Here is a 17,318-nt window from a genome sequence, read left to right as displayed (position 1 = left end):
ATTTGTTGGAATGCAATTATATTCTAGAAAGATATATACTTAAGACAAAAAATGTTTGGACTCTTTTTTAAATTCAGTAATGAAGATGATTGATATTCGTATACAACATTTTAAAGAACATTTTACACTTAACAACAACAATTAAAAATCCTATTTCGCGTATCAAACATAAACTATAAGAACTAGCCAAGGAATTTGTTTTATGTCCAGGCTGATAAAGCTGTTAATAATATCATTATTGTTTGACGTTAATTTTACTTTGAGGTTCTGCAAAAAGAAATCACGAATTCACCAACATTCCAACTGACTTCATTTTCAGAAAACGACATCTGTAACAAACTTTTAGCCACTTCATTACAAGCAGAACCAAATACAATGAAAGTGATTTTTACTTACTAGTACACTTGGTACAATCAAAAACATGATAATAAATTGTTCAAATAAGATTTTTGAAAATTGTAGAACTAATTACTTTTGGAGTGTCCGAAACTCGTTCGAAGACAATAACAATCAAAACCAAGGAGTAAACAAAGACTCACAAAACCAAGGGACATTTACATCAACAGTTATAAATAATAAATAAGAAACAACTCCACTAAAAACCAGGAGTGATATCAGGTGCTCCGGAAGGGTACGCATTTCCTGTACCGTATACGGCACCCGTCGTGTTATTTCTTTGTTCAGTTCGGTAATGATTGAAGGTTATTATGACTGAGGAAGAATATCAGATATGATTTCTGTACTTGATAAATTGCATGCATATCATTGGTGATTTTTAAATCTGTTCAAAATTTTGATTTTTCTACCCTATATACCACTTTGCATCATATTCTTATTAAGAAAAATTCACATCCCTAATCAATTGGGCATTTAAAAAGTAAGAATGCGAATACATATGTTCAAACTCTTTTAGGTCAATTTTTAGTAGCAACAAACAAAAGATATATGTCAATTGCACATGCTTAAGTACTATATCTGCGCTTGAATTTTTACTTAGACAACATTTTTGTTCGCTTTGGAGATTCCGTATATCGTCAAGTTATTAGAATTCTAATTGAAGTAACTGTGCACCACTTATTGCGGACCTGTTTTTGTATTGTTATGAGTTACAACTTATTACTAAAATCACAAAGGCCCATCGAAACAACATTTGATACAAAAATTTAACAATACTTTTAGACATTTGGATGATATATTGGATCTCAATAATGACGACTTTAGTATGTATACTAAAGAAATTTATCCTATTGAACCTACTTTAAATAAAGCTAATACTAACAATGACCACTGCCATTTCCTCGATCTTGATATCTATATCATTAACGGGAAGCTTAATACAAAAAATTATGATAAAAGAGATGAGTTTTATTTCCTATCGTTAATTATCCTTTTTAAGATGGTGACGTTTACTTGTCACCGTCTTAGTGTTTCTATATCTCAACTTGTACGATTCGCTAGTGTATGTAACAACGTATTAGATTTTAGCGAGAGAAATTTATGTATTACTGAAAAATTATTAAACCAGGGTTTTCTAACTAGTCAAAACCTTCATTTAATTTTATCTTTGGTAAATACAACTCAACATGCAGACATCTTATACGTTCAGGTATTTCACATCCAATCTTTTGAATTTTTCGAAAAACTAAGGATTTTCTTATCCCATGAATAAATTACCTTAGCCATATTTGTCACAACTTTTAGGAATTTTAGGTTCTTAATGCTCTTCAACTTTGTACTTGTTTGGCTTTATAACTATTTTGATCTGAGCGTCACTGATGAATAAATAAAGGCAACAGTAGTATACCGCTGTTCAAAACTCGTAAATCGATGGACAAAAAACAAAATCGGGGTAACAAATTCCATGATGAGTCTGATGTAGACGAAATGCGCGCCTGGTGTTTGAATTTTAATCCTGGTACCTTTGATAACTATTCACACCACTGGGTCGATGAAACTGCTGGAGGACGTTTCGTCCCCGAGGTTATCACCAGCCAAGTAGTCAGAACCTCGGTGTTGACATGAATATCAATTATATCGTCATTTTAATAAGTTTCCTGTTACAAAACATTGAGTTTTTCGAAAAACTAAGGATTTTCTTAGCCCAGGAATAGATTACCTTAGCCGTATTTAGCACTGGATGCCACTGCATGTGGACGTTTCGTCCCCGATGGTATCACCAGCCTAGTAGTCAGCACTTCAGTGTTGACATGAATATCAATTATATGGTCATTTTTATAAATTTCCTGTTTACAAAACTTTGACTTTTTCGAAAAACTAAGGGTTTTCTTATCCTAGTAATAGATCACCTTAGCCATATTTGGCACAATTTTTTGGAATTTTGGGTCCTCTGTGCTCTTTTTTGATAACTATTTTGATCTGAGCGTCACTGATGTGTCTTATGTAGACGTATTATATATGTTATTCTGGCGTATGAAATTATAATCCTGGTACCTTTGTCGGTTTGATAACTTGTTATGGTAATATTCTTTACAAAGCACAAAAAAGTCAGTATTCACCTCAAAAGTTAACACAACCTTTAAACAGACTTGTTAAGAAGGGATATAGTTACGATACTGTTGTCAGGTCATTAAAGATTGCATATGTTGGCTTTAATATTGATTCACTTATAGGGTCTTTGTATAGGAATCAAATACATTTATTCTTAAACCAGTTGTTGGCATGACACGGGTTATGTTCTTCTAATATATTGCATGATGGTATAATACTAAACCCCTAACAGGAGGGAGTGTGCCTGATCTGATATTCATATGATGAAGATATATAATCTTTCAATCAGTTTAATTGATGTCTGGAGCTGGCATGTTAGTAACTGCTAGTAGTCTGTTGTTATTATGTATTATTGTCAGAATTATTTTTATTTGCTTTTGTTTCATATTCTGACATCGGACTCGGACTTCTCTTAAACTGAGTTTAACTGTGTGTATTGTTGTGCATTTGTTTTTTCTACATTGGCTAGAGGTATAGGGGGAGGGTTGAGATCTCAAAAATCATTTTTTGCGCCTGTCCCAAGTCAGGAGCTTCTGGTCTTTGTTAGCCTTGTATGATTTTTAATTTTAGTTTCTTGTGTATAATTCGGAGTTTAGTATGACGTCCATTATCACTGAACTAGTATACATATTTGTTTAGGAGCCAGCTGAAGAACGCCTCCGGGTGCGGGAGTTTCTCGCTCTATGGCCGGGTTGTTTTCGCTTTGACACCTTACACATTTCCATTCTCATTTTTATTAAGAACCTGTTCCTGTTAAGGAAATTGTATTTCAATTTGAAAATTAATCAGCTTAATATTGTCTCTGATTTCATAGTCCGAGATTATTCTGACGTCCAACGGCTGGGGCCGTGGGAAGTCAAAATGCAGAAATCAATGGGTCTCTGTGAAAACTGTTAAAATATGGAAAAATTAAGTTTGGCAGGTAGGTGAAACTTATATATATAAAAAAAATATATGAAAAATGAACAGATTGATGCCCGATTTATACAATTCCAAGGCCGTCAGTCGGCACCAGAAGCGACGAAGCAGCGCATCTATTTTGGATGGGAAAATATCCACTTTTTGATATGGGACGAGCTCTGACATCCCACGGCCCCGGCTTGTCTGGCAAAACAGCCGTTGGACGTCAGAGTTATCTTGGACTACTGATTTCAGTGTTTTCCGTTTTGTTCCATCTTTTGAAGAAAAGATGAGTGCATATATTTAAAGTTTATGGAATTATTTTTTTTAAAACCGTCGGCCTTCAGAAATGAGTCGCAAAAAGCTGAACTAAGAGTAATTCAAAGCACCAAATAAAACCGGGAAAAAAGTACTAATACGATCATTTCTGTAATGGTATTAGAAAAGTTTAGATTATCTACAAATCTGAACCACAACTGCACTAGGTTATCTTTTATCTTCAGTCAATACCTTAGAGGATAAAATGACTTTATGAACTTATCGTACTTATATTCAACTACTCCAATTACTACTCGAATAAAGATAAGACAATGTCTATAGAAATGAATGTCCAGCAGCAAGCATAGGTAATATTAGTGAATGTGGAAAATATGATTATATTAAAAACCACTATAAACATTGGACCTGGTAGACATGACTATAATCGATTCATTATAGTCATGTAATATGCCCATTTATTTTGTCTGGTTTTCTCAGAGTACTAGGTTAATCTAGTTTTGGTAAGTTTACATGGATATAAACTTATCAGTAACAATTATGTATGTTGTTAAGTCAGTGCCCTTACTCCGGCAGATACTAGGTCTGGCTGGTATTGATATAATCTTAAATCAATCCTAATTCTATCTTACTTTTGAGATAAAGTTTTAGTCTTTCAAATGTGACGTCATTTTTGTGCTGTTTCAGAATTTCAAATATGACGTAATTTTTGTGCCTTTTCACCACTTCGTATGTGACGTCACTTGTTTCACTTTTTGCGCTGAGGCCTTCACTAAGTCGGGTGTATCTATTTTTTGTGTTGGTCTTTGTAATGTATCATCCGGGTTTTGTTTTCTGTAATTAGTTAATACTTCAGTTTTATCATGTATATCTTTTATATTCATTTGATAAAATTTACTGTTTGCAATAGCATAAATTGTTCTAAATAATAAGGATGTTCTTATTCCAAACAGAAAACCCTAGCCGTATTTGGCACAACCTTTTTGAACTTTTGATCCTCAGTGCTGTACCTTTTTTTTGACTTTCGAACTTTTATAATTGGGCGTCACTGGTGAGTCTTGTGTGGACGAGGCGCGTTTCTGGCGTATTGAATTTTAAACCTGATGCCTTTGTTAGCTGTTATTCATGTGTTTCTTTGTCTAATATGTTCTCCTATTTATTTGTATTGTAGTTCTGTAGTATTAAGTTGTCCTTTTAATGTTATTTATAATATTGCCATTAAAGTGCGAGGTTTGCATGCCACAAAACCAAGTTCAACTCACCATTTTTTCTTTTAAAAATGTTCTGCACCAAGTCAGGAATATGGCTATTGTTATATTATAGTTCGTTTCTGTGTGTGTTACATTTTAACGTTGTGTTTCCGTTGTGTCGTTTGTTTTCCTTTATATTTGAGTATGAATTCATATTACTATAAGACGTGTCGCGGTACTTTTCTATCATAAATTCATGTATTTGGTTTTTATGTTATATTTGTTATTCTCATCGGATTTTAGTCTAATGCTTAGTCCGTTTCTGTGTGTGTTACATTTTGATGTTGTGTCGTTGTTCTCCTCTTATATTTAATGCGTTTCCCACAGTTTAAGATTGTTACCCCGATTTTGTTTTTTGTCCATAGATTGACGAGTTTTGAACAGCGGTATACTACTGTTGACTTTATTTATTGAAGAAAGTACGTATAGACATATATGTATTAATAATATTTTATAAATGAGAAGATATTCTAAATAAAGAGGCGTGAAAGGTTGTCAGTCTACAATACTTTGAAGGTATTTCCATGTTAGATTTGCATGCAATCATTGAGTGAGACTTTTGCCGATAATTATAACCACAAGTTCGTGTTTGCTCATGTATACATAACATATGACATTTCATTACTTTGCTATACATCTATATCCGTTGTAATCATTTTAAAATCTAAATGGAATATGAAAAATATCTTTCTGGTCTTTGAACTGACTAGATTAGTTCCACATTAATCAGTCACCATGACAGAATTTATTGTCGTAAGAAACATAGTAGTTAGTAACGTTCAGTTGATTATTTAACTTTTGTCGCCAGCACATATTTAAATGTATTGATTTCAACATATCTTAATGATCATGAAACAAGCAAAAACAATCTTTTTGAAGTCTCGCAGAGTATAAAAATACAACAGATATAAGCAGATACTTAAACAGTCCCAACATGCGTGTGTTAAAAGGGGGCGAGACCGATACCTTACGAATTAAGTTAAAGAAAAACACACCTAAAAACACATAACAGTAAAAAAAAAACAGCAAAAAAAGCAAGCAATAATTTACAGCAATATACAGGAGAATAATCAACATAAACCCCACAAAACAAATAAGGGAATCAGATTCTAAGGTTGGAGAAGCCAATCCCGATCTACTAGTGGTATCTGTCTTATGACTCTTGTTATGATGGAGAACGAATCTGGTTATTTAATTACATAGGTTTTGAATAAATGAAGGATACACTTCAAAAACAAAATTATGAATTTCCTGTTGTCTCATTAAGGTTGTTTTTTTTTGGTGGATCTGTATTTTCCGTATGATGCAAAAAAAAATGTTGGTAGATTTAAGCAACGATAGCTAACCTTACACTCTTCAAATGAGTAAAACCTACACATAATTGATTACTTTAAAATATCCGGACATTAAAGAAAGTGAAACAACTAAAACGATCAAAGAAAAAAAAGAACCTGATTTATGGAAAACAATAAACGAAAAGCAAATATGACAGATACCAAACAACGACAATATGGGACAGTTGTGTATTGGGACATAAAAACAAAGACTAAATCAAATCAGTCGGAAATGACTTGACTTATTAGATTTGCACGAAACACATACATCACGAACATCAAGACAAAACACACAAATGTCTGATCTAAAAGTACTCGCAGTTACTAGAAGATAGTTGAAAGCCAATACCAACTAATAAATAAATCATGTTGTTCCAGACTAAAGTATCAATCAGAACACATACAAAGGATTTAGTGTAAAGACGTATAAACCTGTTTTTGATCGTTGATCTTTTTAGGATTACAATTATATTACTATTATAAAATACTTGACAACAGCAGATATCAGATTAAGAAGACTTAAGATTTTGACTTATATAATGCATTCTTAGTCTACAAAGATACAAATAGTATGTGGTCTAGAACAAACTGGGGATGACGACCATAGAATGCTTAGTGTAGTTAAGTATAAAAAGAATATAATCACCCGAGTAACAATTGTACTGTCAAACAACGCTGGCTTTATGAGACGACTAGATATCAACAGAACACCTCCACTCTCAACCCCAACCTCGAACAGTGGTATACTATTGTTGCCTTTATTTACACCAGCACCACCACAGAAGCTCTCATTTATGTTATTTTAATTTTTGGAGGGGCTTAAAAGCTGGACAAAAAAAGGATATCAAACAAAACCTCATGAATATTTCTTTTTAATCTATTTCTTTGAATCTCCGGTTTGGTGCCGCTCGATGAACGCAACTGGCAACTTCTCATAATTTTATGCTCAGCATTTATTTAAGATTACAAAGATCGGGAAAATTACCAGGCGTGAAGCAGATGAGTATATAACTGATCAGTTATGTTTTATTTCTAATAAAATATCGCTCAATTGATGCTCAAATTGAATTTCTGGATTCCTTATAGTGAAATGTTTGCAAAACACTATTGTGGACTCAACTTGGGAATTATTTGAAGTGAAGAGTTTTAAAGAGAAAAGTGTTCTAGACTGACATGAGAGAGTCATTAATAGGAAAGTGTTGGAGGAGGTAATGTGGAAGAGATTTAAATCGTCACTTCACCCTTTAAACAGCTCCAGAAATATTTCAAAATATCAAAAATGCATTTGACAAAAAAGACATTTTCTTTAACAGTTTTAAGGACACGATCTAGACAAATAAATCAACTAAATACCGTTAAAATGAAGAAATATAAAACTGTATAGATTAATTCAAAATTTCCTTCTTTTTATTATAAAATAGTTTACTTTTTTTCTGTTTTGTTTTATGTCATCTTATTTCATAAATAACCAGTTGTATCAATAGATAGGATTTATAGTGGGCTGTAAACAAATGCTTTCGTAACAAGTGTTTACAATTTGAACTGAGTCCAAGCTGAGTTAGAATGAGCGATTCTATAGATGTATATGATCTTGGGTAATTTGCTACTTATATAAAAAAAAAAATTAAAAAAAATACCGAATCCTAGGAAAATTCAGAACGGAAAGTCCCTTTATCAAATGGCAAATTCAAAAGATCAAACGAATAGATAACAACTGTCATATTCCAGACTTGGTAAAGGCATTTTGTTATGTTGATGTAGAAAATGGTTGATTAAACCTGGATTTATATCTAGCTAAACCTCTCACTTGTATGACAGTCGCATAACATTCCACTATATTAGTAAGTTTCTTTATAATGTGTTTAAAAACTGCTTTTTATTTCAATTTTTTTTGTATTACAACTGCGTTTTTGTCTTACAGCGACTGTAGACAAATCTACAAGGGCATCTTTTACAACATAACTCGTACTACACTTATTTGGGTTAAAGTATTGTACAATACAGTTTAAACATGTTGTACGTATCAATTTCTTATGTGTTTGAAACTTTTTTAGATTTTAAAGTCATATGAAACTTGAAATTGCACGACAAAGTTGACTCATCTTGCTATATTTGATTTGTACCACCTTCGGCAAGTATTAAGTAAGACAATGAATTTTCACTTCTGTACTCGTACTATGAGCCCGTTGTTCAGTGATTGTCGTTGTTGATGTGGTTCATGCGTGTTTCTCGTTTGTTTTGTTTTTTGTATAGGTAAGACCTAGTTTTCCTGTGAAAGTTGTTTTTCATTAGTAATTTTTATAGCTTAATGTTGGGTACCAGCCAAGGCTCCGTGTTGAAACCATATCTTTGACCAATAATGGTTTACTTTTACAAATTGTGACTTGGATGGAGAGTTGTCTCATTGGCACTCATACGAAATCTTTTTGATTTATATAAAATTGTATTAAAATAATTACAGAATACAAAATTCCTGCTTCCTGGTGCAAAGGCTACGAAACTAAGATTATATATATTATGCCATCATCACATCACAAAAGTTCGTCCTTTTCATCTGTCCATTTACATAAAAAGAATTATACATGTTATATTTTCTTTTTTATTTATCAAACGTCTACTCTAAAGCTAATAAATATAAAAATATACCATAATGTGTCTGTTTCATTTCTGATCAGACTAGATTCAAATCTTTATACTATGTTGTAAAACTTTGAAATCAACCAATAAAATGACATCATAAATTATCTTATTTGATGGACATTATTTGCTTTGCTTTACAACTCTTACACATATCATAAAAGCTCTACCTGAGGAGCTGTTAAAAACTTTATCTTGAAGACTATTATTTATGTTCATTGATTTGCTTCAGCTTTAGTAATGGTTATCAAAATAGCATTTGTTTCGATGAACGAGCATAAAGTCACTTTCTATTTGTTAAAAGGTTTCAAATCGGGTAATTCGTTTGAAGAAGGCACATACCATTTTATTCTTGGGATAAATCAGATAATACTAGAGAATCAAACAGCCACAATACCAAATTAAGAATACACATAAAACATTAATATACACCATATGCTTTATATGTTTTGCAAAATTCGTATAGTTGCCAAACTCAGAAACTTCGAAACTGCTGAAAAAAATTGATACATTGCTGCTTCAGCTTTAAACGTGGCTGCATTTTAAAATCAATAATAATTGCAGAAGATATAAGTTACTACTTAACTTTAACCATACTAGTATGACATATTTTGTATCTCATGTATCAAGACGAATTGCTTCAAAAAAATTCAGAAAGGTTAGAGTTATTTCCCTTTTTTGTTTTTAAGGCTTCTACTGTAATCCACCATGTTTAACCACCATTATTGCTTAAAAGCATCAAGGAGTAATCTTAAACACGTAATTAAGGTTTTAGTAAAATAGAATGAATATGAGATGAACGCTAATGCGACAACACCACTACTGTACAAAAGCAAGTATAAAAAAAGTACATCGACGAGACTGGTAAGGTTGGGACAGTAAAATCATGTCTATACAATGTGTCTTTTTTATTATAACACCCATACTGGTAATTTTGTTACAGTAGAATCGTTTTTATGCAACAGTATATCACAGAGACTGGAATGGTCGGATCAATATAACCGTGTCTATGCAATATGGACCTTTTGTTGAAAAACCAGGACGTTTTAAATGTTGCTCTCGAAAAAATACAGGACAATATTAAACACTGAGTTGTACGCGAACTACAAGCAAGTTGTGCATTGTTTATGCTATAAACATGTATAGCATTACGGATAAGATAAACAGTTACAAATAAAATTATCCAACTCATGAAAAAGCATGTAATATAACTAAAAAGTACTGATGTACACTCAAAAAGTGGACCGATACACTAAAAAACACGATATAAAACGAGACTAAACCTACCGTGGTTGAAGTTTTCATGACAATAATTTTGGATTGCTCATGCTGCCGATAAGTTGGAGTTGGGTTTTTGTTCTTGCTGCTGATTCTGAGCAGTTAATTCATACCGTAGGTTTTGGTGGTGAGCCTTTTTAGTTCATGATTTAACTTATCATGGCAATGCTTTTGGTCGATCTTATCTTATTTGCGTATAATTTAGATATTTTTTGTGTTAAATCTGTTGAGTGATTTTTATCGTTTTATTTTGGGGTCTTTTTCGTACACTATTTCATTTACTCCACAAAGTATGCTTCCAAACCTTATTGTTAGTATATATTTCCAATGACGTATAAATGGTGTTGATTTATACATGTCTGAAGGAACTCGAATAACTGATGATTATTTACCAACCCAATTAGACATAACATACATTTTTTTATTATCACAGTAAATGCGTATTTGTTTGTGTGTGCTATTAAGTAGCACGCATTAATCCAATGTAGTTATATTTTGTTATTTTTACACTTTTTTATACCTTGAACATGTTATGGAGACATAACTTTAATATTCTGGGCTTGTTGCTCAATCCTTTTCATGTCTTAAAAAAGAAATATGTTAAAAATCATATATCACCTTATTGTAAATTTTGATCCTTTAAGTTCATCGCTGAACATATCAGGAAAATACTCTGAACTTTTTTCTATCTTACTCATTTTGACGAGCAGTTAAGTTCTTCGTTGAATTTATATTTCGTTTGCTGTCAGACAAATCTTTTGGCCGCTCTAAACTTTTGTTTGCTGTCAGCCTTTTAGTTAATTGTTTAACATATGACAAATCTTTCGACCGCTATGTTCTTATTGTTTGCTATCAATCTTTTGGTATATATTCTGTTTATACTTTGAAAATTAAAATTATTTTATTTCTACCTGTGTGATGTCCACATGCTTATCAACTGATGAAAGTCTAACGCGCGATTCTACATCAGAGTTAACTATTACATGACCGTGTCAGGGTAAGGATTCGGTCCCATTACTTAAAATCTTTCAATCCTATATGGGTGGATTTAACATAGATAATGAATGTTGTTAAATTTGATATATGCCTTTTTGTGCTGCTTTGTTACATACTTGTATGTTTTTAAGATTAAGATTATAACACAATGTTGACTGATGTACCCCTATTTTTTTTATTTTTTACCGTTTACGTCTGTTTGTTTTGTTCATGCATCGTCGTCAATATATTGGAATTTGATGCGATTGTCATACAAGTGAGAGGTTTAGTTAGCTATATAACCAGGTTCAATCCACCATTTTCTATATAAGAAAATGCCTGTACCAAGTCACGAATTTGACAATTGTTATCCATTCGTTTGATGTAATTGAGATTTTGATTTTGGCATTTAATTAGGGACATTCGGTTTTATATTTTCCCTGGCGGTCAGTATTATTGTGATTTTAATTTTTAGTAATCGTGGAATTTAGCATGGCAATACTTTGGGCCGCTCTTATCTATTTTGTTGTTGTGAGTCTTTTACTTCATCGTTGAACTAATCATGACAATATTTTGGTATACTGTGGATTCATTATTATTTGTGGGATACCAAGTGTTGTGGATTTCGTGCTTACTAATGAACCACGAATTCAAATGTTCAACGAAGAACTAGTTTTCTATAGGCTTGTATGCAGACCATTGTAAAACAACGAAAACAATGTCCACGAAAATCCAAAATTTCTTCAATCCATGAAAATTGGTACCCACGAAAATAAATGAATCCACAATAATATGTATTTTTTTAACTTTCTTACGACATTGTTTGTAAATCGTTTCCATTTGTTGCACTAAGTATGCTTAGTGACTCTTCAAAACTTTATTGTTAACATATATATCTTATCAATAGCGTTGTTATATACATGGCTAAGGATACTTGAAAAACTGAGGATCAATTACCTACACTCTTGAATATAATATATATTTTGTAATTAACACAGTGAATATCTATTTGTTAGTATTTGCTCATACGTAGGATGTTTTAATGCATTATAAGTGTACTATTTTAAGAAGATTGTTAAGAATTAATAGAAAATTTGAAAAAGTTAAATTTTTTGCGTTTTAGCTTACAAAGTAAAACCTTTGCATGAAAACTTTAAAGTCACTTTAAAGCCACATTATTCCGGCTTCAAGCAAACGACTTATTCTTCTTATTCGCCCTCATAAAAGTAGAACTCAAAACAAAAAATGAAATAAAACTTATACTACTATAACCAACCCTTTGACATACTCTCGCAAATTTTAGAAACCGAATTTCATTTTATGATTTGATATATTACGAGTACTTTGTGTTCATATAAAATTGTCCTTTCAAACCCGTGGTATTTGTGAAACTTCGGTGACTATAAAAACAGGCATGTTTTACATAGAGGCTAAGAGACAGTCTGATAATTAATCACTTTACATTTTACACTGATCTTTAAGATTCAATATAAAAAGATGAACATTTTGTTTCTTTCTTATAAATGTTTGTTTGTTAATAAAAGATGCTGTTTGACTGAAAGATAAGAAAGTATATATCAGAAATTGCAAAATATTGTTTAACTAAATATTGAATGTCTAAAAACTTGATATACCATATGTGTACTTAAAATGGATTGGATTAATACTGCAAAGAAAACTGATTAAAAAAAAACTATTGCAACTTACCATTAAAAAGTACACCAGTTTGCAAATAACCAGACCCATAAACCAGGTTTCAGTTACGTCAACAAGTAACGTTGGAGGTAAGCATATCAGTATAATACCCAAATCGGCGACGGAAAGGTTGACTATGAACATATTAGTTACAGTCCGCATTTGATGATTTCTCCACACTGCAAAACATACCAAAACATTTCCAGTCATTCCGATGATGAATGTTAATATGTAAACCGTTATAACAATCCATTCATACCATTCAGGAGTTATATAAGTTGCCAAATATGTACGGACATCATCTTCATTTTTACATTCACCGTCATCCAATATATCAAAACAGGTTGTATTGTTTCTAGTAATATTCGCATTTGTTCCATTAAAATCCAGCATAGTTTTTGTCGAAAAGAGTCTCAGATTCAGTGAATTAAATTATATGATTTTCGGTTTGAGTTTAGTTATGTTGAATCCTATACAAGTTCTGCAAACTATCATTTGAATTCCTACAGACTAAACTTATACTTTTTATGCTCATATGTCTTCTGTTGGATGTGCTCTTCAAGCACTGACATTTAAAAACACTGATAATTGAAAATTAGAAACTGTTAATTCCATGCGATGACGGCTTATTACTTTTCCGGTTCTCTACAAAGACGCAAAATCGTTTACACTAAAGAATAAATCTAGTCAATGATGATTTCTTCTGTTGTGCAATTAACATGCTCACTGTTCGATGCGGAAGTTAAATAGCAGTTTGCATTATGACTACAAAGAGATGACGATTTTTAATTGTTATTGATAATTACACGGAATTCCATTAGCTTTATAGGCAATAAAATCTCTCTTTGACACAACGGTCCATGACTATAATATTCGCTCATAACATTCCTTTAATTCTAAAGTTCATTTAAATTAATTGTCATTTGTCAGATTTGCAGCTGTGAGTTTGTCTACTAGATTGACGAAACTGTACGTACAAGACCAATATTTAAATATTTATAGAAGATTTTATTCATTATCAAGAAACCTATTATTAAGTATGAAACTATTGCTATTACGAATGGTTAGGTTAAAACAGTTTTCAATCTACTGCAATGAATTATATATAACGTATTACGTTGTCATGTGATATCTTAGAATCATAAATACGGGGATAATTGTGTCATCAATCTACATAACAAACAAATACAAAGTCCATTTCAAAGTTGTCGGTCAAAGACGAAAACATAAGTACATGTATATCCCTTAGTACAGCTACTTTAATTGGGACTCAACTTTGACGTAGATAAGCGTGACAAATGCTTATTAAAGCGTACCTGAATAAGTTTAGTCCAGAAACAAACGAATGAAATTTATTTGTTTTTATTTTTTTCTGCATTTTTGTGATTTCTCCGTTGTTCGACGACAAAAACTATATCTATTTTAATACTATGAAAGATATTTATCATTCGATTGTGTTTGATATGTACTCAATTGCTGATCATAAAAATACAACAAATGATTTACACCGGTCAAACAATTCGATTCGAATTTATTATTCTAATGTGTCATTTTTTTCATAATTTCATTGTTAATATACTTTTTAATCGTTGAAATACGGTATCATAGAAATACACGATTTATTGTTGTTGCTGTTTTCTAAATGGCCAGTGAAAAATATTTTATGCATGCTCAGGACTCAACGGAATTAACATTTGATACAACAAATAGGTCCAGTAAAACGTAAAATTACAAACTCCGAGGGTAATTTTAAATGAAAAGTATCAAAGCAAATGGCAAAAATCAGAAGCTAAAATATATAAAACAATAACTGTCAAATTCCTTGGCATTTTCTTGTGTATATCATGGTGGATTAAATCTAGTTTTATAACTAATAATATTATATAATGTTGACAAAGATGTGTGAACAAAACAAACATACATAATAGGTTAAAATGTCAAAAATAGGGGTACAGCAGTCAAAATTGAGTTATAATCTTAATTACAGCAGATTTCAGTCAGTATGTAGCTAATGGTAATATCTTTGGTTAGCTTGCTTGTTAGCTGAACCGTGAAGTCATTGTTAGGTAAGGTATCCTACCCTCCTTTTAAAGTAGCTTAGTCCTACAGAGAGATAGATTTTTTATCTGTTGGGCTAGTCTACTGTTAAAGGAGGGAAGTTTACCTTACCTAACAATGACTTCACGGTTCACCTAACAAGCAAGCTAACCAAAGATATTACCATTAGCTACATACTGACTGAAATCTGCTGTAACACAAAACTAGCAAATATGTTTACAAAGTTTAAAGAAGACGGCATTTAGACAAAGCACATTAAGTAAGAGTCCGATTTGGATGATTGAAATGCAATTTGAAGTGCCACTGGGAAAAGAGGCTTTCAGATAGGGAAATACATTAAGCGTTGTAACTTACAAGCTACCGAATGAACAATCAAAGAGTATTTGCAAGGGTTAAGTACATGCAGAGTGTGAGTTAAAGGACATTTAATGTGTTTTGAATTCAACGTAACATATTGTCTTTGATATTATCTACGGTTTTAAATTTTTTTTTTTTTTATAAAAGCAATGATATATTTATTGAGTAATATCAGAATTTCGAAGAAAACGCACACTTCAGGTGGTACCCAACACTTTCACTAAAATTAATTTGGCTCGTATAAATTTCATAAAATTTTGACAAAGTATATATTGACAAAAATACATAAATTTCAAATAATTTGAACCAACCGTTTTGTCAGAAAAATTACACTGGTTATATAGCAATATGACAAACACCAATTTTGATCATTGAGAAGCTTAATATTCCCTTTACAACACAACGTAATTAAAACGTTTAGCTGATTTTACAGAGTTACTCCCTGTAGTGTTAGGTACCACCTTAACACGACTTAGAAAATCATAAACAATGTTTGAATATATACCCTGTTCCTTTAAGAATGTTTCCAAACTAATTGGTTCTTCCTTCCAAAAAATTATCTATTTTGTAATGACTTAAATCGCGTATAATCAGGATAAAAAGATAGAGCTTTTAATTTTACAAGATTTAAATAATCTTCTGTTGTGGCATTTGTTTTCGTCAGGAACAAAGCCCTGTTAATTTACCATATAAAATATGAACATAAACGAGCTTTACATAATTAAGAAATGTAGACGCAATATGATTGGCCAATACAAAGGTTGCAGCTGGCAAATATGTGGTAAACATATTATCAATACAACCGAAATTGTAATCAAAAGTCTTTGCAAGGATTTTTTAAGGTGGGTATTAACTACAAGAATGTACAGAATGATGCTGAAATAATTTACACAAGCGGACAAACTAAAAAGGTAATATATGTATAACCCTATCGCCTAAGATGGAAGTTCGAAGTATCTTGACTTGAAATGGGACATAAAATACTTGACACATTGTATGCATTTACATTTAGTTTTTGTTCTTTATTACTTTTTTGTCCATGATATTTATTTCGGCATTCAAACCACTTGATATTTTGACTAAATTTTTATTCAATATGATTGTAAAAAGCACAATAGTAGTTTCTTGCTGTGATGATTTTTCCAAACTCATATAGACTTTTTTTTTTTGGTAAATGGAAATGATGATTTACTGGTGGACTGTTAGTCCCCGAGGATATCACTAGCCCAGTAGCCAGTACTTCGGTACTGGCAGGAAAATACGGATTTTTTTTTGTGTTATTAAAGTTTGCTGTTACAAAATGTTAGAAATTATTATAAATTAAGGAATGTATCTCCCTCATGCAAAGCTCTAATCCCTTTCACGGATTTGGCTATTCTTTTTGGACCTTTTGGATTATAGCTCATCACCTTTTATATAAGCTTTGGATTTCAATTTTTTTGGCCACGAGCATCACTGAAGACGTGTATTTGTCGAAATGCGCATCTGGTGCAGGAAAATTGGTACCGTTAATGTTATTAGTGCTAAGATGCTTTCATATATGCATCGTGATACAACCTTGAGCTATACTTTAAATTATTTTTGTGTTTTTACTTTTTATATATATATATATATTCCTTTAATTGGTTTTTTATCACACAAATGTATCCGAGTAGAAAATATTTTACACCAGCGGTTGAAAACCATAAACCTAAAAGCATTCCGCCATTGTGTTATTGTGCTATTCTAATTTTTGTATTCTTGTCTTTCGTTTCGCTATGTCTATATGCCTTTTTGTTTGTCTTTGATAAAAAAAAATTTTTTGTAGTAATTAAGATTATAACACAATAATGACTTCTGTACCTCAATTTTTGACATTTTCACATGTTTGTTTTGTTCACACATCAGTATCAATAGTAAAGGAATTTTATGCGACTGATATACGAGTCAGAGGTTTAGCTAACTGTATAACAGGTTTAATCCATCATTTTTTACTTTTTAAATCACTATACCGTTTCGTTAGGATTGAACTCCTGAAAATGTTGAAAACAAAGCGGTAATGGTTTGATAC

The 17,318-nt window shown here is 31.7% G+C and overlaps 1 protein-coding gene across 1 annotated transcript in view; it reads right to left on the bottom strand.

The window, feature by feature from the left end:
* Nucleotides 1–13,928, bottom strand: part of LOC139517233 (orexin receptor type 2-like) — a 39,626-nt gene extending 25,698 nt beyond the window's left edge. The window contains exon 1 of the mRNA XM_071308027.1: nt 12,866–13,928. Within this exon, the coding sequence (XP_071164128.1) occupies nt 12,866–13,246 (381 nt within the window). The 5' untranslated portion in view covers nt 13,247–13,928. The remainder of the gene's footprint in view (nt 1–12,865) is intronic.
* Nucleotides 13,929–17,318: the final 3,390 nt, after the last annotated feature.

The sequence above is a fragment of the Mytilus edulis genome, chromosome 1 (genome assembly GCF_963676685.1).
Source record: "Mytilus edulis chromosome 1, xbMytEdul2.2, whole genome shotgun sequence".
NCBI classification, from domain to species: domain Eukaryota; kingdom Metazoa; phylum Mollusca; class Bivalvia; order Mytilida; family Mytilidae; genus Mytilus; species Mytilus edulis.
The sequence above is the reverse complement of the archived record's forward strand: the minus strand, read 5'-3'. Positions and strand labels throughout refer to the sequence as shown.